The sequence below is a fragment of the Trachemys scripta genome, chromosome 6, assembly GCF_013100865.1.
Source record: "Trachemys scripta elegans isolate TJP31775 chromosome 6, CAS_Tse_1.0, whole genome shotgun sequence".
Taxonomy (NCBI): domain Eukaryota; kingdom Metazoa; phylum Chordata; order Testudines; family Emydidae; genus Trachemys; species Trachemys scripta.
Genome location: NC_048303.1, coordinates 102,495,566 through 102,519,374, shown reverse-complemented (window position 1 = coordinate 102,519,374; position 23,809 = coordinate 102,495,566). Strand labels below are relative to the sequence as shown.

The following is a 23,809-nucleotide window of genomic DNA, read 5'->3' as shown; positions in this document are numbered from 1 at the left end:
AGGAAAAAGGACAATGGACCAGATGGACAGTTGGTCTGTGTTCCTATGTTCCAAAGTAAAGCTCATTGACACTAGTGTCTCTGGGAGACAATCATATTTAACATTTTGTATACTTGCCTATCCAAAAGGGTTTCCTTCCACTGAAGTCCCACAGCCACTGCATATGTTGTTTCGTGACCACACTTGCTAGACTTCCAAGGTATCTAGGTTCAAAAAGAGAGGATGGAATAATCAGAATTATCCATGGTGAGACATCTTTCCAATTGACTTTTCTATGAGTGTTTATTCTACCATAAAGACACATATTACAATTTCACATGAAAACTGATGTTTGGCTCAAAGAATACCCTTTACACGGGTTTATTTTTAAAACTCATGTCCATCTGGACAGACTATGTAGTCACTAATCAATTACTTAACGGTAATAGATATTATATACTCATATGTGATATTTTAAACCCAATGTTAATTCTTTCACAAGAAATTTTTTAACGTGGACTTAAAAGTACATGCAGTTTTTTTGGTAGGTGGATTGTTTTGCAAACAAGAGTTGGGTTTTTTTGTAACAGTAAGCTAAGGTCCATCTACCCTACAAACACAACCAGGTTGAGGAATCTGGTCACATTATCCATTTTGTAGTGCAAACTCTCTTTTAACCATGCCCCTGGAACTATGCTAAAGCCTTGGATAAATAAAGGCAAAAACCTCATTTACACTTCAAAATGGAACTGTGTTATAACTGGATCAGGGGACAACTGGAGTATAAACAGATAGATTCCTGACACAGTTGAAACTGTAGTGTGGATGAGGCTTAAATGTCTTTAATAAAGTCCTAGCAGAAATTGTTAAGACTTGTTTGATGTACAGTGTCTTCCACTTAATTCAATCAGCAGTTGAGCTGGGTCTCTGCTTACATATGTTCTAAACCTTGGAATCAAATCATTTAATTTAACAGCAGTATAATCCTTTGATTGGTTCATGAAAATTCAGTAAAACTAAATCACTGGCACTAGAAAGTTGCTTCACCAAGTGCTACAAACCTGAGATATACACCCTAGTGATCATAGCAATGAGATCAACCTCTGATTTCAATCCAAATAATAGAAACACCTGATTGCAGCCAGAAGAAAGCACTGGTGTGGCTATAATAAAATCTAATCTCAAGAGAGGTCCCTTGCAAATATTGATTTAAAAATCATGCTTGTATGAAATGACATTTCTAATCATTACATGTAGTCAGGGCTCTAGACACACTGTAAGAAAATGAGAACAGTTCTGAAAGTGCATGTATGATAATAGCATTAACCTAGGTTGGGCTCCAGACAGGCACGAAATGACAATGTAATAGTGAGTATTTATGGAGCTAAATGTAAATCTAACTAAACCCTAATTAAAAAGTCTCTACTGAAGAGGACATACTACTTTATTTAAAATACACACAACACTCATTGTGGTGCCAAATATTTCCATTTACATTTTTTTCTGTGTGCTTTAAAATCTATTCCATGCATTCAAAAGCATCCATCACCTCAGCGCAATCAATCCCAACTAAGCAAACATTTCAGCTAAATGGTGCCTTCCGAGGGTGGTCACGGCAATATGCAAGGCATTCAGCATAAAGGAGAGAGTTTAGATCCTTTCTCTAGTGCATTAGGGCAGCTCTGTACCAAACTAAAACTGCCCAATAGCCAGTTTAACCAGATACAGGAAGGATCCCTACAGCATAGGGGGATCCTTGAGTGGCGCAGAGCAGCTGCAACAGACTCTGCATCACATACCCTATGGCCAGCAGAGGAGTAATGGTTGGGGCAACTCCATACTGCTGGCTAGCCCAGGCTGTCATATCTCATTTGGGGCCATTAGCACCAATACTAGTTCACACAGCCAGACACACAGCTGGCCCAAGATCAAGGGAGTGTCAAAGCCATTGAGTAGCTCCCAGACATAGCCTTAGATCTGTTTTTAATTTTTTGTATTATGGTAGCACATAGGAACCCCAGTCACAGACCAGGACCCAAATGTGTTAGGTGCTATACAAACACAGCAAAAAGGTGGTCCCTGCCCTGAAGAGCTACAATCTGAGTTATGAGCTCTGGCTGTTAGTAAGTTTTATTTAAACGCTAATGCATGGAGGGTGCAAATAGATTTCAGGTCAATGGAAGAGAGGCCCTGATTTTCCTGTATAATCCAGACCCTTTGTGTCACTCAGGCAGTGCAAAGTGCATGGCCCCCATAAAATTCCCCTTATGGAGCGGAGCTCCCTAGTGGAGGGAGGAAGGAGGGGGCTCCCATGCAAACAGAGCTCTGCTACACTGCTCCTCAACTGATGCAGTGTCCCCCAGGGCATAAACTGGAACAGCATCCTAGGCTGCTCTAACTACTGTTGGGTCTGGGCCAGTGCAGAATCAGAGTACTGTAAAGGAGCTCTCCTCCCCTCATGCCAACAGGAGCTTGGAGGCAGGGGAGAATTGAGCCGAGAGAATCAGATTCATAAACAGTTCTTTGACAAGTGTTGAAAACCTTCTGTTACTCAAATGGAAGGTTTCCTTTCCACTGAGCAACCCTCTTTGTTGTGTGTTAAACATTCTTCAGTAACCCATGCATTGTCATGTCTACATTGTCTGACTGAGAACAATACCATGCAATTAGTGTGGCAGAAATGATGCAAGTTTGGCGGGGCAATTAGCTGTTTTTATATCACACCAACATGACACAGAACGATTCTGTTTCAAGGGAAGCATTTTATTATGAAATTTCATGACTTGTCGCTGTTGAGGGGCTGAACAAATAGGTTCGTATGCCATCCAGAGTGCAGATTCTAATGGGCGAGTGTCATGTTTATGTCAAAACCCAATGCTGAAACATGAACCCTGTCACTTTGTAGCTAAGCCCCAAATCTGAATGTCTTCAGGTTCATTACTCCCTAGTGGTCGGTCCTGTCAGAATGAAGATATGGACAATCCTACGCACTGTAAAAGTATTAATGGACCATATTATGCCTTAGGATCTGTATTTATGGCTCCTAAGTGGAATCCAAATGTGGCCCGGTATTTTCAGCTGAGACTGCTGCTATTAATTTGTTTGCACTGTCTCCAGTTACAAATGGAAGGTATCTGGTGCAAGGATGTTTTCAGAAAGGGTCATTAATTCAGCAACTAACTCCCCCATCCTGAGGTGTGATTGACATACAGTTTTTGTACCAGTATGAAAACTACATTTGTTAGGGGGTGTGATTTTCTTTATCATTATAGTTATACCAGTACAACTGCTAGTGTGGATACTGGCACATTTTTGCCAGTCTAACTGCACCCATATTAACCACTTTAACTACACCTCTGACCCAACATAACGCGACCTGATATAACACGAATTCAGATATAACGCGGTAAAGCAGTGCTCCGGGGTGGGCCGGGCTGCGCACTTCGGCAGATCAAAGCAAGTTCGATATAATGCGGTTTCACCTATAACATGGTAAGACTTTTTGGGTCTCGAGGACAGTGTTATATTGGGGTAGAGGTATATATCAGTATAGTTAAACTTCTGTACAACTTCTGTGCTTACACAAGGCCTGAGTGTGTTGCTCTTCCACGGACTCTGCAAGGTGTATTTATCTATCCAAGTTTGGTTTTCAACCTTTTTTCATTTGGAGACAACAATTTTTGAATGGAGGTGCAGACCTCTTTGGAAATCTTAGACATAGTCTGTGGACCCCAGGGGTCTACAGACCACAGGTTAAAAACCACTGGGGTAGAATATACAGGGTACATTTTTTTTTTCTTTAAAGGGAATTAACCTTAGTTGGAGTCTTACTGCCATTGAGCCAGCAAGATTGTAGCTTAACTTTTTTTAAAAAATTGTATATCCATCAACACTGTTTCTTATAAAATTGGGGGTGGGGGAAGTAAATAATCCACAGAGTAGTTCTCCCAGATGAAAACCTGGTAGTGTAATGATGTTTTATAGTGTTCTGAAACTGGCTGTTTCATCTGTAAACACATTACAGATCAAACATCACCAGTAAAATAACGAGGAGTTATGCATGCATTACTTTGGGAATGAAACGGCTGATCTGTTCCAGTAACAGAAATAAGAGAATAGAAAAATAAAACCATTTATTAACTTATCTTCCAATCAGCACTTCAAAATGAATGAAACATCTTCTGAGACTGGGACCTGCACATCTGTAAGCCATTTGCAGTAGAGGGGGGAGGAGCGCTCATTTAACATGATAAAGCCTCCTCAAACTGAAGTATCCAGCTTTAATTAAATTATCACGGCTCATCATGAGAGATTTGTTTGCATGTTAGTTAGCTGATATACTTGGACTCTTCCTCTTGGTGTTCCATACCATCACTTAACCTCCTTAAATTTTCATATTACACACAACTTTCCAGCAGGAAAGGAGTCCCTGCAGCTACTCACACACACAAAGTGGACTTCCCAGAGAACAGAGGGCTGACTAATGTAGTTTAGGGAGGGTTCCCTCCCAGCCAGTTGAATGTTAAAGGGATTTCAGAGAGAAGATAATCAGGATCTGCTGGCCTGACAGCTTTGTTCGGGATGTTGTCTGGAGGAGGACAGGAAAAGGGTTATTATAGGGCTCATATTACTCACCAGGCAAAACAAGTCATAATGAATGCGAGAGCATGTTGTTGCCAATATAAATACAACCAGGGGAAAACTGCCTCAAACAGCAGAGCTCAGGAGAGGGAGCAAAGCTCTTTCTGGCCTTCCCAGCATGGCAGCAATAGGGTTGGACAGGATCTACACCCTCCCCCATTCACTTGCAGGTAGGGAGGAAGTACACTGCATTGCCAACCTCAAGCTTTCAAAAGATCACCAACCAGATCCATTGAAATCATGAAATTAACAAAAATGAGGTTTGTTTTCTTTGCCTTCTGGTTTCTGAACCTTCAGGGTGTACTTGGGTTGCACTTTTCCAGCTTCTCTCTACAGCCAGGGGTTCTAGCAACTTGATTTTTAAAAATGGAAGCTGAGACTGATGTAATCACTTGGGTCCAGGAGCTGGAACTTTAAGAACACCACCATGAGACTCATGATAAAAATCGCCAAAGTTGGCCACACTAGGTGACATTTTAGTAAGGATAGGTGAATTGGTCTGGATGGTATAAAAACCAAGACCTAACCTTTGCCAATTATCCAGAGCAGCCTCAAATTGTCATGAAGGACTGGAATCAATTAAGAAGTACTTTATTCTCCATGCTCCTCCTGCTGCCCTCATTGCTCAAAACATGTTTCAATCCAGTCCCCGTTAACCTCTTTTCACCTCTGGCTCCTCTCTGTTGTAACCTTTATATTACAGAATAGTTGCAGGGCCCAGATGAGTACGGGCTAGGCCCAATCCGCTTTCAATTCTTATGCAGTCTACCGCTCTCCACAATTTGTTACTCTCCAGCAGGGCTGCCAAAGTGGTCTGGAGCATTGCTCTACCACCTGAAATCTAGGATGGAGCTTTGCACTGGCACTTGAGAAAGCTATGCTCCGGCAGCTCTGCCTAGGTATTTTCAAAGCCTCGGGGTAGATCTACATTGCATCTGGGAGGTGTGATTTGCAGCAGAGGTAAACTGACTTACGCCAGCTCAGCTTGAGCTAGCATGCTAAAATAGCTGCGTGGATGCTGCGGCATGGGCAGTGCCTCGGGCTAGCCACCCAAGTGCAGACCCAGGAGGTCAGGTGGGCTATGTCTCAGGCGGCTAGCCCAAGCCGGTGCCCGTGCTGCAACATCCACCCTGCTAAATTCAAGTGAGGGCCATAGACCTTCCTCTTCCCACCCCTTCACCCCCCAAAAACCTCAGAATTGGGAAGCAAGCTCAGAGGCCTTTGCCCATATCAAGGGATATAGGCTGATAGGACTTTAAGAAGGGACCATCATCATCTAGTCTGACCTCCTGCACGTTGCAGGCTACAGAACCTCGCCCGCCCAGTCCTGTAATAGAGCCATAACCTCTGGCTGGGTTACTGAAGTCCTCAAATCATGATTTAAAGACTTCAAGTTACAGAGAATCCACCATTTACACTAGTTTAAACCTGCAAGTGACCCATACCCCATGCTGCAGAGGAAGGCGAAAACTCCACAGGTTATCTGTCAATCTGACCCATGGGAAAATTCCTTCCCGACCCTCAATATGCCAATTAGTTAGACCCTGAGCCTGAAGGAGGTAGCTCCAATAATATGAATGAAGCAGGATGGGAGCAGAGAATAGAAGAGAGGGAGTAAAGGAAAGGGCCACGGAGCTGGAGAAGCAGATGGGAGTGGGGTGGGTCATTCCTTAAGAGCCCTAAGAAGAGTTCTTCTGGAACCCTCTGGCTGCTGCCATTACGGCCCAAGTGCAGCAGTCCTAGGAGCAGCAATATGTGCACAGCCCCAGACCCTAGTGTGGAGAAAGGAGCAGAAGGAGTTGGGCACAGAGACAAGTTCTGGCCTCTGTTTTGCTCAGCTGCAGAGTCTGTCAGGGGCTCCAGGAGAAATAAGTCCCTAGAGGCAGGCAGTGCTTCCCAAGTTCTGTCCCCATACCCTTCCCACTGTGCCAGCCCTCGTGCTGGGAGGTCTCTAGGCCTGCTCCCTGCCTTTCCGAGGACAGCCCAGACCAGGGACCGTGGAACAGGGGTCCCAACACCAGGGATGTACCCTCACCTGGGACACAACCAACCCCTAACCTGGTTCCTCCCCAGCCACCTCTCCTGGGGTGAGCCTGGTCCTAGCCATCCCTCACTCCAGTCATTCTCCATACCTCCCCCTTCTGGTCAGCCAGTTGTAGCCTTCTGCCCTGCTCCATCCCATGTCAGCTCTGCTGTCCTGTATTTTCACCTCGCCACAACTGACTGCACAATTCTGCCACCATTATCCATGCCCCAAAACGTCTTATCCAAGTTGGAATCAGCACTCAGAGGACTGCTATGGACAGAAAAGGATCCTGGAGAACCCCCAACTTGGGCTCTTGGGGAATGACCCTACACCTGTCTACTTCCCTAACTCCCTGGCCCCTTCCTTTACTCCCTCTTCTCCTCTCCTGTTTCAGTTGACCTCTGTTTTTTTCACTCACAAAATTGTGAGCCCAATTAATGTCCCTTGGATGCATAAGTAACTTAAGTCTCTGGCTGTGCCCAGAAACACAATTTTTAAATGTTTAACTGAGTTAAGGCCCCCTTAAAGTAAGGGTGAAAAATGTGGTCTCAGCATGTCTGTGATGTTTAGCATCCTGTCTAAGCATGCTGTGATGCTTACAGGATAGAAAGATACAGACACAGTTGGTGAAGAGAACAGAAAAGAAGGAAGAAATGCACCCACCATGCATATGCTTTGCTAGGCTCCAGCACTATAAAGTTGATCAGAACATCACTGCTCTCCCAGATTCCACTGTATGGTAGAGAATGAACAAACTCACCTCTCCAGAGTTATGCTGAGTCTTTGCTGTAAGCATTGCCAACCCCAACCTTTCAAAAATCACGAGTCAGCCCCCCACGCCCCAAAAAAGAAAAAAAAATCACAAGATTGTTTAGAAATGTCATGCCTTTTAAGCCATTTAATATTGGGTTCTCTTTATTTGCCTTCTAGTCTTGAAGAATGAGAACTTTATAGGATCAAACTTTTCTCAGCAAGTTGGAGGGTTAGAAATGTTGTGTTTAAATGCAAGCCAAAATTCCCATGTCTTCACATGACTCCAAGAACGAGTGCTTTAAGCAAAAAAAAGCAAACAAACAAAAAAAACCCCACACCAAATATTGTGAGACACAATAAAATTGTAACAGCTGTACGCAAGAAAGTGGTGGGTCACAAGCTGGAGAGAGAAATATGTAAGAAATTCAGTCTTCATTCTCTTCAGCTCCCCATTCAGTGATGCTGTGGGGGGAAGCGTCACCCTTACAAACAAGGCATTGCAGGAATGGAAATCATGAAGACGTGGTGGGGGGTAAGCATCCAACACAAACATTTTGAGATTAACCTTTCTTGGGCTTTTATTTTGAGCCAGAACCCTCAGCTGTGCCGCATCAATGGAATGGGGGTTAACAGAATCAACTGAGCACAGGAAGCAGCTCAATGCAGGAGCAACACCCAATTACCACATAAAATGATTAATCTGAAAAAGACTTACTGTTCCCGGCAAGCCCGAGCAGCTGTATTCCAAGTGACTTTCTGGTCTGTGATCAGGAAATAGCAGCTGCCTCCATGATGGCTCCATCCAGATGGGCATTTTTTCATGCTAACATCCTGAAATAAAAAGCTTGCTCGTGCTCAGAGTGACTTGTTAATAGCATCAGCCTTCTAAAGCGCTGCTTTAACATACCTCTTCAGGATCAAAACAAATACAAATGTTTATATTAATAAAACTGAAGGCATTTTTTAAATTCAACATCAATAACTTCAAAAGATAGACTGCGTGCAACATTCATCTAGTGGAGTAGGCATGCACAAGGTCAAAGCAGTTACACTAAATTTAGGGCTTAAATTCTCACAGAATGTTTCCCAGAGCTCCCCAGGCCTCCCCATTTAGCGTTCTGGGATGTGCTAGGGCTTAGAGCTTCAGCCCCGGGGAGCATGCTGGGGCATGAGGCTTCTGCAGTGTGCCAGGGCTCAGGGCTTTAGCCCTGTGGGGCGTGCCAGGGCTCGGGGTGTCTGCAGTGCATCAGGGCTGACCTCCTGCACAACAGGCCATAGTATCTCACCCAGTAATTCCTGTATGAAGCCCAAAAACTTGTGGTTGAACTTGCATGTATATTTTAGACAGACATTCAATGTTGATTTCAAGACTTCAAGTGACTAAGAATCCACCACAGCCCTTGGTAAGCTGTTCCAGTGGTTAATTATCCTCACTAATAAAATTTAGACCTTATTCACCGTTTGAAATTGTCTAACTTCAACTTCCAGCCACTTGACTTTATGTCTTTGTCTGCTAAATTAAAGAGCCCTCTGATATTGATTCCCTGTATGGTGTTTGCAGCCCATGAGCAAGTCAGCTCCCAACCTTCCCTTCAATATGCTGAATAGGTTGAGCCCCTTAAGTCTCTTACTGTAAGGCATACTTTCCATGCCTCCAATAATTCTTGTTATTCTTCTCTGATTATATATGTATTAGAGCAGCAGCCAGGAGCTCCACTGTGCTAGGCACTGTACATTAGGGTCTGCCTACACTGCAATTGAGCACCAGCAGCTGACCCATGCCAGCTGACTCAGGCCCACAGGACTACACAGTCCTTCCCACAAGGGATTTTAGTTTTTTGTAATAGGGGTTTTGTGTTTGCTTGATACATTCAGGCTATATTTTGGGTGAGTCCTATAGTTGCAGGGTCGCCGAGCTCAGGCTCCAGCCTGAGCCCGAACATCTACACGGCCATTAAACATCCCCATAGCCCAAGCCCTGTGAGCCCGAGTCAGCTGGCACAGGCCAGACGCAGGTGTTTAATTGCAGTGTAGACGTACCCAAAGAGATTAAGAAACACTCCTTGTCCCAAAGAGTTTACAATCTAATTCAGACTGTATGACCGATACAAGATAGAATTAGTTGCCATTTCACACAGGCCAGTGAAGAGTGACCATTGGGGCCATCCAGTTTCCTCAGAGATTTAGGTCCTGATTGTTTGGTGTGTCTGAGAAGTGCTCAGTGTACATCTAAGGAGATGTGTACAAAGATGGCGTTAAGGGTTTGTCTAGATGAACAGTTAGTACGTAGCACACTAGGGTGTAATGCTACAGCCAGAGCCGTCCCTAGGGTCCGGCAAATCAGGGCTACTGCTCCGGGCCCCATGCTTTGGGGGGTCCCCCGATGCGGGCTAGCACGATTGGCCGGCGTGCATGGACAGCGCGTGAACCGTCCCTTCCACCCGAGGGAGAGCGCGCCGCCGCGCCGCTACAAACTCCCCAGTCCCAGAGCGCCAGGAGGGAGAGTGTGCAGTGGTGCTGCTTCAGCCTCCCCAGTCTCGGGAAGGCAGGTGGCATGGCCCCAGCCCCCTGGAGCCCAGTGGCACTACTGAAGTGGGGCCCTGGGCGTGGAGTGTGTGTGGGGCCATGGTTGGCTGTTTGGGGAAGCCCTGCCTCCCCTCTCCTGCCCGAAGTGGTCGGTCATGGAAGTGATGGATTAGTCACTTCTGCCCTGGGCCTTGCACCCCCCTAGGGAGGACGGCCCCGGCTACAGCATACTAGCATGTTGCACACTAAGGTGTGTCCACACTGGCAAGTTTCTGCGCCACAAGTTATACCACTTTTATTAAAACGCTGGAATTAAACCGCCGTTGCGTGTCCACACTGTGCTCCTTGTGACGGTGGAGCGCATCCACATTAGCAGCACTTGCAATGGCAAAGAGAGCCGTGCATTGTGGTAACTATCCCACTGTGCAACTGCTGCAGGGTGCTTTGGGAAGGGTTTGCAATGCCTCATGGGACAGGCACAGTGTCACATGATGCAGGTTTCCCAATCCCATTGTTCCATGGGCATCATTCTACACTGCCAGCTGCTTTTCAGCTGAAGTGGAGGGGGGAGAGGGAACGCACACACACACACACACCTGCCTCTGTGTTCAATAGCATGAGCATTCCACATTAATGTGTCCCAGAGCAGATCAGCACAGCATGCAATGGCTGTCAGAAACGGTGCTTTGAAAGGGGAGGGGCGCATGTCTCCAGGGCAGCCGAGTTAAAAACAATGAGTAGAGCAGCCACTTGAGGCGTTATGGGACAGCCCCAGAGGCCAATTACAGCGCAGAAAGCAATCCAGTGTCTACACCGGCAATAGAGCGCTGGAGCCTCTGCGCAAATAGCCTTACGACTCTCGTCGAGGTTGGTTTTTTGCAGCGCTGCAACTGAGGAGTTTCTGCGCACAAAGTGGTTTGGCAGTGTGTACACGTCTGTAGTTTGAGCGCAAAAAGCTGCTTTACTGTGCAGAAACTTGCCAGTGTAGACAAGCCCTTAATGTCCATGTGGCCCCTGCTACTATGCACTGGGAGTTTTGTAGTGCACATCGACCTACTCTGCTTTGAAATGGAAGTAGGTCAAAGCACACTACGGGACTCTTAGTGCGTGGTAGCAGGGGCCATGCAGCCAGTTAGCGCACAACTCCCTAGTGCACTGTAGTTTTACATTCCAGCTTGCTGCATGCTAACTGTTCATCTACACAAGCCCTAAGCCACGTTAATGCTTCACTGAACCTAGGGCATCAGAATGCCAGACTGGTCTGCAATATAATTTAGAGCAACCTGGCTACTGTATGCTGGCTGCCAATGTCAGCTGGAGATCAGCTGGGTGCATGGATCCCTAGCCACACTGCATCCACTAGTAGGCAGGAAGAGGATAGCATGGAAAGCCACAGGAAGCCACTATTGCAGTGACATACCACTCAAAGATCCTCCTTTGTAGGGGAAGCCCTGGTAGCCAGGTGTAGGACTGCTTTGCCCCACCAGAGCAGAACAAAGCATCCCTAACATACCAGTGAATCAGGCCCCTACGCTTCATCTCAGATATTCATTTCATACCAGCATGTCTAAAAGTGTGTCTGTTAGGGTTGCATGCATCTGATAGTCACACGTTCCTGAGGCTTAATGATGAAGCAACACTGATGAGACTGCACCTGAAGATGTTTAAGAACATCATGTCAAGAAACAGTATTTTGACAGGTTTTTGTTAAGCCTTCTTGAAGTGCTTTTACTTAAAAACGTATTACAAAGAAATGTTCCCTTTTACTCATCCAAAATGTAGCCTGAATGTATCAACCAAAACACAAAATCTCTATTACAATGAACTAAAATCCGTTGTGGAAAGGACTATACAATTTAACATTGGAGAAGCTTAAAATTAAATGCACACAAAGGGCAGGCGATAGTTACCTTGCTTTTTGAAGTCCATAACTTCCACGAAATTCCATCACACTGAAATAAGTTTTGGGTACTTTCTTCAAAATGCAAGAGCCCCTCTAAATCAGGTGTGCAGCTCTTTGGAAAGGAGAGGACCAGGTCCTGAAAAAGGGAATAACATTTGCATATTGAAGCAAAATGGTTTTATGGAACAGAATAAATGGTCAGTTTTTACTTCAAGAGATTGTGACATGCATAGGTGCTGACTTACTCAGATTCTGGGGGGGTGCTCGACCCCTGCTCGTCCCCAGACCCCGCTCCCACTCCACCCCTTCCTCCAAACCCTCACCCCTGCCTCTTCCTGCCCCACCTCTTCCTGCCCGCAGCACCTCCTGCACGCTGCTGAACAGCTGATCCACGGCAGGCAGGAGGGAGAGGGAGGAGCTGATCAACAGAGCCGCAGGAGGGCGGGAGGCGCTGATCCACAGGACTGCTATTTTTTTTCTGTGGGTGCTCCAGCCCCAGAGCCCCCATAGAGTCGGTGCCTATGGTGACATGCAAATACTAAATGTATTGGCTAAATTAGTCTAAAGAACTAGAAGAGTAAATATTAGAGGTGGGGGTGGGGTTGGACTGGAGATCTCAGAGGTATTAAATCATCTTAGATAACAACTTAAGTTAAAAATCGATGGTGAAAACTCATATGAAACAAAAGGTTTTCATACCTGTTGGTTAGAGTGTGATTCAGACATCAACTCTGCCTTATCAGCTTGTGGGACTTCCGTCTTCCTGGAGGAGATCACATTTATCTTTGTCCGCCCTTGGTTAATTATTGACTTGTTAGCCTTGTTTGCATTAGCTGATGAGGTGTCATCCTCTACTCTGAGAGAGACCAATCCATGATACTTGATTTTTAAAGTAACCAAAAGAAAAAGAAAAAAAGAGGATTATCATTCATAAGCAACTTCAAAATTTTCCTCACAAAAATGGAAAGGAATTTTGAAACACAAGTTATTGTCAATCAAGGGGAGGAGACCCCCCAAAGAAAAAGAGAATGAGAAAGTGCCGTCAGTATTAACTACATCAAATTATTAAAGTTGTTATACATGCAGCTAAGATAAGACATAATAAGGAAAGAATCATAGAAGAAGCCACACCATATTATTCTTACTTTAAAAGCCACATTGGTTCCATTTCTTAACACAGATGAAGGATAAACCTGAAAAGGCCAGACAGTGAAATGAGTTTGGTGTATCTACACAATATAGAAACAGGTAGCTATCTGAAGCTTTCCATGAAAGTCTCATTGGGGTGGCTGGTGGTGAATAATCTAGGTTAGCAAACACTACAGATTTTATTCTTGGTTTTAATTTTTTCCTCCTACAATGGAGGCGGACGACATCTGAAAGTAGGCAATTAAAACTGAGGCCACGTCCTACACTACAGGAACTACAATAGCATAGTTATGGCACTGTAGCTATGCCGGCATAACCCCATAGTGTAGGCAGCCTACAGCAATGGGAAAGGTTTTTCTGTCACTGTAGAACTCCATCTCCCTGAGAAACATTAGCTAGGTCAATGGAAACATTCTTCCATCCACCAAGCTGTGTCTACACTGAGAGCTACATTGGCACAGCTACAGTGCTTAGGGGTGCGGATTTTTCACACCTCCAAGTGCCATAGCTGTGTCGACCTAAATTTTATGTGTAGACCAGGCCTGACACACAAAGGTGTGCTCAAGATGTGTTTACATAACCAGTTAAAGATCACAGTCGTGTCCCAATCAAATCAGTGTACATGAAATCTGCCTAATGAGGTGTCTCCACTGTTTTTTCCAATTTAGGTAAATTTTATTTCCTTGTTTATTTTCTAGTACCTTCAGGATCAGGTCTTAACTCCTATAAATTGACCTAGTTCCATTAATTTCAATAGAGCTCTGCTGATTTGCCCCAGCTGAGAATCTACCCCCATCAGAATCTTATTTTGGTTTGTTGTTTGATACACATTTCCTTCCTCAACTCCGCCTGTCTTTCTCACATAGACAGATCCTCAGTGTCAAGGCTTTCAGAAGATACAGTATATTCTTAAAAAGCTCTTAAATCTGATCCACTGAATGCACAGATATTTTTCTAGTTACAGTAAATTCAGGTAAGATCACTACTTTAAAAACATATATATTATCATCCCATCACCATACAATAGTTCTGCCTTACTATTTTGCCATTTCTGACAGCTCTAAGCCTCATCCTTGACAGATTCAGCAAGTTGAATTCCTGTAACACATCCCCTCTCTGCACCATCATCTCTTTGGAAGAGGACAGCGGGATTTCTTCCAAGTGAACAGTGCCAGGATTGGAGGGCGATGAGGAGCCTGAGGAAACTGGAAGCAATGCGCCTGTCCCCCATAAGTTGTGCTTGTTTTGGCCAGAGGAATGGAAAGAGCTGCATTGACCTGAAAGCATACAAGATGGCAGATGGTCAGTTCATTTTACATGAGCAGATAGCTGGTCACATTGACTAGGGCACTGAAACAGCTTGTCATTAAAAGTTGGATGATTTTTCATCTGATGTTGCCGATTTGCTATTTATTCACTAGTCCTCATTTCTCCCATTTGTTTACGTAGAGGAAAAGAGCATTCATGTATAGTATTTTCTGTGAGTCGTAAAAGTATAAATACTTTAGCACAAGTAAATAAAATCAACTCCCTGAAAATCAAATGCACTAAGAGGTACCTGTTGAAGGTACACATTTGGTCCATAGATTTTCAGGTATAATGAACAATTTTGGTAATATTTATGCCCTAATGATTTTCTCTCATCCCAAACAAAATTTTGCTGCCCTGTAAATGAGAACACAAATGCTGTAGCACCCTCTTCTGACCCTCACATGGTTCTGCAGCAGCTGGCCTCAGTTTCCCTTCACCCAGGAGATAATCAATAAGTTCAACAAGGCCATCACACACACCAATGCCCCTACCATATGCTCAGTCTCTTTTGGCCCAGTCTCACATAGAGGTACAAACTCTGCTTTCCTGAATGTTTATCTATTTTGAACCTCCAAATATAGTCTCTCAGGTGTTCCACTGGGCACCACCCCTTCTTTAGGAGGCCTATCTATTCCCTTTCACAATCCCTCTCCTCTTCAACTTCCCCAGGTAACACACTCGTCAGCCTCCCTAGCTGCTTATTATTATTTTTCCCTCTGGAGTCCTCTGAATTACTGAGCTCCTCTTCTTGGACCTGTGCTCTGTGGATCCTCAGGCCACACCTTCAGAAGGCTTCCCCAACTGCTTCCCTCAGGAGTCCTGTCAGGAGCTCAGCACACCTCAAACAGCTCCCCAGTTACTCTTCTCTGTCTCCAGCTGCAATCCCCAGCTGTTTGATTATTTCTCACACAAAGATCTCTCCCTCTCATGTCCATTCTTCTCTGTCTTATAAAGCCCAGGTATCTTTCCTATCAATGAATCAGCAGCAGCCAGTTGGTCCCAGGTGCCTTCCTTATCAGTCATTTGGGTAGCAAGCAGTCAGTCATAGGTGCCTTCTTTTTCATGCTTTGACATTGTCTTATTTTCCTCTCAAACCAGTTTTACACTGATAAATTTCTGACTTCAGTTGAGTAATTTGGGTTTACATCAATGTTACCAATAGAGTGACCAGATAGCAAGTGTGAAAAATTGGGGTGCTTATTTTTGTGGGGGGGGGGGGGCAGGGGAAGGAGAGGGCATAATTGCCTATACAAGACAAAGCCCCTAATATCGGGACGTCTGGTCACCCTAGTTACTAAACAGAAAATCAGACCCTGAACCTTTAAAAATGACCTTTGCAAAACTAACCCAAATTCATTTTCATAATTGACAGTAATGCTATTCTGCTAGGTAGCTAGAGAGAAGAATATTCTTCAATCTTCAAAGAATTTAGCTGTCTAGATCATTATTTGTATTTTCCTCAGCTGTTTCCACATTAAAACACTCCACACTCCATCACTGAAAAATACTACAGTATTGTAGAACAACTGCTCAAACCAGTAGGATACTACAGAATTTATTTTAAGAGCTGGGTTCAGTTGTTAGATTTTTTTCTGACATCTTTCCCAAAGGAGTGCAACAACTGTTATACAATCACCAGAAAAATATTTTAATGGACCTTCTAAGTAAATTCCTTTGAAAATAATGATGAATGCTGAAATCTAACACGCTTGTTCTTAGCAAAGGTTTTTTTTCTTTTGTACTTGTTGCTTTCTTCATGCTGTGTTTTCTAAGAGGAAGAATACAGTTATGTGAGAGAATAAACGGATCTGCAACTGTCAATCCTGTTTTCTTTTCTTTTTTAAATTAAGCATTTTGATTTGAAGGTAAGTGTTGTTGAAAGTAAGTAGCTACTCAGCCAAGATTGCTCCAGATTTTAAAGATGATGATCAAAAGAGAATACCTCCTTTTGAGTCCAGAATTTTCACTACAGCTTTTGTCCTGGTGCCAAGAATTGCATTCACAGGGGAGTTCAGAACTACTTCAAAGACCTCATCATCTTCCTCTAATCCGTCATAGGTAATTGCTATATTCCACGTCTTGGTTGACATTCCTACCAGAAGTAAACATTTTAATTACTCTTTAATTGCTATTTCAATCAATCTGGGTGTCAAAAAAAATATTAATTAACATGTCTACAGCTAGAATAGAATAGCTTGTGTATGCTATTGTGCTCATACCAACTGACTGGACTCCTGCTGTTCTCCCAAATAACACTAAGAGACCAAATTTGTTCCTGGACAATGATGATTCAGTTCATGTGCATACACTGTAATAAAAAGCTGCCTTAGACTTGGGAAATGATGGCTACAATACATAGATTTAGGGGTTCAGTTGCAATTTTAAAGAGAAATGTGATGCATTCTTTTTATCTTAGAATCTTAATTCTAGAGATGCTACAATTATTTAAAATATTTGCATAACCAATCAAAAATTACACTGACTTTTAGTACTATACTTCAAAAGCCAGATTCTGTTCTCCGTTACAAATTTAGATTAATTCGCTGGCTTTAATTGAATTATTTCAGATTTACATCAGTGGAAATGAGAACAGATTCTAGTTCTAACGTAAAGGGTTATTCTGGTTATTAGTTGAAAGACGAATAAATAATCATATGTTAAAAGGCAGTGTCTTTTATATATATATATATATATGAGGTGACTGCTTTAGAGGTGACTGCAAAGGTCTTCTTTTAAACAATTCCATTCAGAAAAGTTGAAAAGTTGCCTTTCAATTGGTCAGACCCAGATCCCAGAATGGGCATTATTGTTATATAAACCTCTTGGATTAGTACTATTAACTGACTCACAAAGTTAAGACGGATGTTCCGTATGCATGGAGTAAGATACATATATACAATATTGATTTTTATGCTGCCTCTGTTGGCCTCCCATTTGTTTTCGTCTCCATTTCCTAGTTACCTTTCAGTTGCATCTCCAATCTGAGATTATGGGCTCTTTATCTATCCAATGCACACTGAAATCAATTTAAAGACTCCCATTGACTTTGGATTGGCTCATATGCCACCATTAACTTTCATTTGTAATTTATTACTTTAATTTAACGAGTCCATCACAGTGGTCTCTGAGCATGTGTTTTTAAAATACACATCAAATTAGTTCACTAGTGTTAAGTAATTAGACCTCTCCCCACAAATTAAAAATAAACCCAAACACCAGCATCCTCTCAAGACGAAACCTGAGAAAATAAATGACTGTACACAATGCCCTGAACATCAACAGATTTGGGGCTCCTGCCAGCGTAAACCTAGACAAAGGACCTTCAAGGGGGACAATCTACCAGTGGGAAGGGGAATAAGCCAGCATGGAAAGCATGTGTAGGGAGTTCATGCAGTACACGTGAGGGGTGCTGGCTGGAAAAGAGGGGTGGGATATGCTAAATCAGCATATCCCATAGCCTGCCTCCACCTGCAGACCTCTTATGGAATACCACTCAATCTAAAGGAGCCTCAACCTCTGGTAGGAACCCCAGGGAAGGACAACAACAGTAAAGTGGCCTACCCTCCCTCAGGGTGAATCAATGTACATTTCCCTGCACCAAGTTCAGAGCATCTGCTTTCCAGAGTAGCTGGACAATGGAGGGAAGCATATCCCAGTTAAGCGCCCTGCATTGAAAATGCTCTGCCCACAACCTCTAGATGTTTTAATCTAAAGAATGGTAGCTTGAGTGTATCGGCTTATCTTAGGCATTTGGTGAAGGAGAGGTGGCCTCCTAGGTAGTTAGGACCCAAAGCATTTAGGGTGCTTGTTTGTTGTTTTACACCAGTCTCAACATTCCGTATTGCATCTTTTAATTTAAAATAAAAAAGTCTAACGACAAGGTCTTTGGTTCTGCTCTGTTATCCAAAGTATAAGACATCCACTCTTCTGCCAAAACTGCCACAGAGGGAGTGTCCTTAATACAATTTTTAATCTGCTCCTACTCTGTTTCTACTATTCCATCTGTCTCTTCCTGCCTCTCTGTGCTGAATACTCCCATCAGCCATTGGGAAGAATCAGTGATTTCAGAGGTGTGCTAGGAAAATGAACTAATTCTCCCATCTATTGTGTTTACTGCTTTATGGCCATCGACTCTCCCTAATCTGTCTCTAAAAAAGACCAGAAGTTACTTGTGCTTCCCCATTATGCCAAAGCTGAAACATTTCCAGCTATTTTGAATTTGTTGATTAGTCTTTTAACTGTCACAAATTTTCCTATGTGATAGCCAGGCAAAGACTGCAGTCCTATGGCATTTCTGTAGCCAAAACACTGCTTGCATTGCCTTTTTTCACAACAAAAGCTGAGATTCCAACTGAGAGATTCCCCACTGCAGACTCCACATGGTTGGGTTGGAATTTGCTTATCACCTCCCCCTTATCTTCTGTTTTTCCAGATGCAGATAAGTGCTTAGACTATTTTCCCCATGAAACAAGTGCTGTTTGTTTGAGATTGCCACAGATGATATTTCTAATTTCTTTTATAATTATGGTGATGTTTTGTAATTGAATTCTTACTCCTGGCACCACTGGCATAATCTCCATGGGCATTTCAAGCTGCAGTCTGAACTCTGTGGGCCACATTTCCATTCTACTATGTAGGACTCCATTACATTTACTAGTGTACTGTTAGCTCAGATACTGGCTTAACTAGAGATGGGCCTCAAGCTGCAAAATTCAAATCTGGATCTGGACCCAAACTTCAGACACGTTCATATCTGGGATTTTGGGTTAGCCTTATCTGAAATCTTAATTTGTTATTAACTATACTTTTATGGGAAATAAATCACTGCATATAATTTTATACAGTGTTCTCTCAGCAGTAATGCAGTACCATATGAAACATCTGAGGAAGTGAGCTGTAGCCCACGAAAACTTATGCTGAAATAAATTTGTTAGTCTCTAAAGTGCCACAAGTACTCCTGTTCTTTTTGCAAATCTACATAGTCTCCCCAGCTACATGAGCAGCTTGATACAGTCAAGAAGATACACTGTGTTTGGTGAGAAGTTAATTTTCAGTCGTGGTGAAAGTTCAGGACATTTATCATCTCGGTAGGAAAGTGCGGTAGGGAAGCTGTGTGAAGTGCATCACAAAATTCAAATGGCAAGTCAAAAATGTGTAGATGATAGTAGTCATATTGTTCTGCAGCACTTCTTCCATTTCTGTTATTCATTAAACTACCATCCTGTACTTCTGCAAAGGATAACAGATAAGCATCTATCTTTTAAAAAGAGCACAGTGAAAACTACATCATCTCACTTCAGAAAATAAATATTGTGTCTGCCATTTGGAGTTCTCTTCTGTGAGCTACATTAGAAGCAATTGTAGGGAGTCCCTCCACACAATTTAGTATTCAGACACAAATGATAAAAATATGAAAGCCCTCAACAAAGCTTCCATTATGCTTGGCAGTAATTGCCACATTTGTTGGTGCTCTCAGCAGAGAAATGATAGGAGATGGAGACTGATCAGTCCATTGAGTGGTTTGCATTTAGAGTGGGGAAGATTGAACTGGCAATGACCCTGCTTTACCTTTTCAATTGATAAGTTAAAACAGTGGGTCTCAACCAGGGGTCCGGGACCCCCTGGAGGGCTGTGAGCAGGTTTCAGGGGGTCCACCAAACGGCTGACATTAGACTTGCAGGAGCCCAGGGCAGAAAGCTGAAGCCCCACCGCCTGGGGCTGAGCCCTGGGCCCCGAAACCCGCCACTCAGGGCTGAAGCCAAAGCCTGAGAAACTTAGCTTTGTGGTGCTCCCTGTGGCGTGGGGCCCTGGGCAACTGCCCTGCTTGCTATCTCCTCAGGCTGGCCCAGGCTTTTGTATGCAGAAAAACAGTTGTGGCACAGGTGGGCCGTGGAGTTTTTATAGCTTGTTGAGGGAGCCTCAGAAAGAAAAAGGTTGAGAACTGTTGCGTTAAAAGACTTTGCTCTCCAATATGGTACCTTTCACAATTAATTAATTCAGTGTAAAATTAAAACTGATATGCCACCACGTACCTGGATCAAACTGAATGAGCTTAGAGGGAGTCACAGTAAAATCCTTTCCCAATGTAGCAGTCACTTCATTAACCTAAGAAGAAATTAAACAGAAAATACCATACAATGGAGAAGCTCGATCTTTCCAAATCTTTTTAGTCTATTTAACCAGACCAATGCATTCTAATGAATGCTGCAACCTACTGTGGATATTCATCACTATACTCTATCTATAAGATCTCAAAAGCACACACAGTATTGTACAATACACTGTGACACTTGAGTGAGAAAAGAAATGGGAAGAAAAATAAATCTTGCCAGTTTAAACAGGAGGGGAAAAAAACCAATTCCAACCTCGCCTTTGGGTTAAAAGTCATAATATAAAAGCTTATTGTGCATCTTGTCCTTTCACTTCTCAAATCACTACATAAATAGCATCATTTAGCATTTTTATTCAGCAAAATCTGGGGCCATAGCTATAGGTGGCACCTGGAGACAGATATAATAGCTCTCTGAAAGTGTACACTGTACAGTTGGCCTGCGTGATTGGAACTGGGGTTAGGCTAGCCAGAGTAAAAGCATCCTCACAACCTTCCTGCATTACTGTGTCCTCACTGTTTCTGCACTCACCTGTGTGTGTCTGGGAGCATATCCCATAGTTCTGTGCACGGATATGCTCTGGGATTCTTTCCTGGTCAATTGCAGGAGAATTTGTCTGTCCCTTGGGGGAATTGTGGGAAGGGCATTTGAGGATTATCAGACGTTGAGAGATCTTACCACGGCTGGTATCCTACTGCAAAGTTGGTGGGTTCCAGCCCAAGCTGAAACACTGCTTCGGCTTTAAACCACACCCCCGGCTCTGCAAGCAAGCATGGGTTGCAAAGTGCAAATATGCACAAGCTTGAGGGTTGTTCATGTGGAGGTAGGGGGTGTGTGACAAAAATACGGGGAGGAGCACAGTCTAAGGTGTGGATATACCCAAACAGTGCATTGTTACACTACAACATCAGCATTACTGTGTGCCAGCATCCAGCCCTTCACATCGGGGCCTTGTGCTCCCATTTCTACTGACAGTAGAAATAGTTTGTGTGCAGGGCTATCCATGGGCACCATTGCCTAGTCAGGGTGGGCATGTACATATACATGCAGAAGCATGGGGAATAATGGCTCTCCATGACTTTCAGAGGAGGCAGAATTTGGGAGGCCAATTTCCATCCTGTATTCTTACTTCTGGGCTTGATTTATCTGGCCTACAACTGCCATATGCTCAGTACCAACCAGAATATGACCCTTAGCGTGTAAACCAGCAGTTCTCAATCCGCAGGCCGCAAGCGGCCCGATTAGCACACAGCTGCAGCCCATGAGCATAGGGGTGTGCGGTGATGAGCATAGGGTGTGGGTGTGGGACACTAGTTCTCAACCTGCGGCCCAGGTAACACTTTGAGGGCTGCATGTGCGGTCCACAATGATAAATAGGTTGAGAACCACTGGTGTAAACAATCCTATGTATGATAAAGGGGAAAACAGCCTGAGATACATTTTGGATCCAATCTTGCCCCCACTGAAATCAATGGCAAAATTTCCACTGACCTCAGTGAGGATGGGATCAAACTCTATGTTTTCAGTTAGAGCTATTTACTGCCATCAGTCTACAACTCCTGATCTAGCTGTGTTATAAGCTGCTGAACAAAAACATGCTATGCTAGCCAGAGAAACTGTATTAACGCTGTACTAGCAAGAACAGGGTCTTGACAAACACAGCTTGAACCATATGGCCTTTTTGCTGATATAGCGCATGATTACTTGCTTACCAACCCAATCAAACAGCTCATGTATTTATAAGAAGGAAAGCAACTACCTCAGACCATTATTCCACTTCCGAACTTTATTGTTTAACCTTACCTTCACTGCAATAAAGGCAGAGTCCATGGAGTGCCCCAATCTGGTGATTTTCAAAGGCAACATTCCCACATTCTCACACACCACGTACTCAGCCTGTTGTATTTCAATTTGAGACCACCTCAGTTCCAGACTGTAGGGGGGAGGAAAGAAAATCTGTTTAAAAAACTCTTTTGCAGTCCACAGGGATCCCTCCCGCTGACTGCTGACTATGGCTTTGGTACAGGTGACATTTCTCTCTTGATTGTTGATTCAGTGAATACACACACAGAGTTTCTGTTTTCAAATCAATGGGTTTGTTTGTGAGATTGTGTTAATTAGAGATAGGAAAAACAGTTAAATAAATTAAGAATTCCAACTGAGTCTTCACCTACCCACTGAACCAAATGTGAACATCTTCTCAGGGCCACTGAAGTCAGTATAAGTTTCGTCATGAACTTCAATGGGACCAAGATCTGATCCTAAGATCTGTTTGGCTAAGCCAGACTCTCTCTCCTGCTTGATTTCAAATAAGGCAATTGTTTCTTCCCTCCATTTAATTTTATTTTACTGTGACTCTCCAGTATTCTCCCTGTATCATCACCTCTTCCTTCTTACAGCTCTGCCTGGATCTAGCCCCCATGCCACTCCTCCCACAGGCAACTCTGGCTGCCTTTCAAACCAGCCCCTACAAATTGCTGAATTCAAATCTTGTCTAAAACACCCCATAGAATCACTTAGGAGGGAATTGGGCTGGACTTACTGTAAAGTCACAAGCTGGGAATGGTTGTGGAGAAAAACATGGGATGAGCCTTCTCGAAGGGTTGAGCTTAAAGAAGGGTGTAAGTGGAGAGTCAGAGATGAAATGAGAGAATGCCTCAGCTATGCCACTTATGAATCATTATCTTGAAAGCTTCCAAACTTTTGGGGTATGATGACCATCTCTAGTGCTATTGGATGTTACACACACACACACACACACACACACACACAGAGCCTTGGGCACTAATGGGAAAACAAACCCCTTCTGAACCAATTTGTAAAGTCTGTAATGTATGGACTGTCTGTATACCAAGTGTAATGTTAGTGTGGGGGCTGTTGGAAATGGTTTCACATCAGAGGCTTAACGGATAAAAATTGATATTATAAATGTATGCCTTAAAGAAGAGCAATGAGGCCTTTGCATATTTCCGTGGAGCACTGGGACCCCGAGAATGCATAGGTGAGTGCTTTGAAACCCCGATGTCAATCATCCATCATTCCTGCACTGAGCTCCTCTTTGGCAATGTCTTTACACCTTACTGCATCTGATGTGATTTCCTGAGTATCGTTCTTGTCTCAGGGCTTTTCTACACGAGGAAACTGACTGGCATAGCCATAGCATAAATACTATTCCAATATAGCTATTCTGGAATAACTTCCCCAGGGGAACACTCAGTTCCAAAATAAAGATGATTTTATTCACCTAATTAATCCAGAATAAAATTACTTTTATTTCAGAACTCAGTGCCTAGACAGGGGAGTTATTTTGGAATAGCTAAATTATAGCAGACTAGATATAGAAGAATAGATATTGCTCTGCAGCTATGCCAGGAAACTCCTTCAATGTAGAGAAGGTCTAAGTTACATGCT

The 23,809-nt window shown here is 43.5% G+C and overlaps 1 protein-coding gene across 7 annotated transcripts in view; it reads right to left on the bottom strand.

Moving 5' to 3' along the window:
* The window catches only part of FREM1 (FRAS1 related extracellular matrix 1), a 97,273-nt gene that overhangs the window by 2,148 nt on the left and 71,316 nt on the right, over positions 1–23,809 (bottom strand). For 6 of the 7 annotated variants that reach the window (XM_034773547.1, XM_034773546.1, XM_034773548.1 and 3 more), the window contains 9 exons: positions 22,202–22,331; positions 20,321–20,393; positions 16,231–16,380; positions 14,016–14,254; positions 12,974–13,021; positions 12,528–12,707; positions 11,836–11,964; positions 8,115–8,230; positions 118–203 (listed from right to left, as the gene is read on the bottom strand). In XM_034773547.1, coding sequence (XP_034629438.1) covers positions 118–203; positions 8,115–8,230; positions 11,836–11,964; positions 12,528–12,707; positions 12,974–13,021; positions 14,016–14,254; positions 16,231–16,380; positions 20,321–20,393; positions 22,202–22,331 — 1,151 coding nt within the window. The remainder of the gene's footprint in view (positions 1–117; positions 204–8,114; positions 8,231–11,835; positions 11,965–12,527; positions 12,708–12,973; positions 13,022–14,015; positions 14,255–16,230; positions 16,381–20,320; positions 20,394–22,201; positions 22,332–23,809) is intronic. The other variant, XM_034773549.1, reaches the window with a different exon arrangement.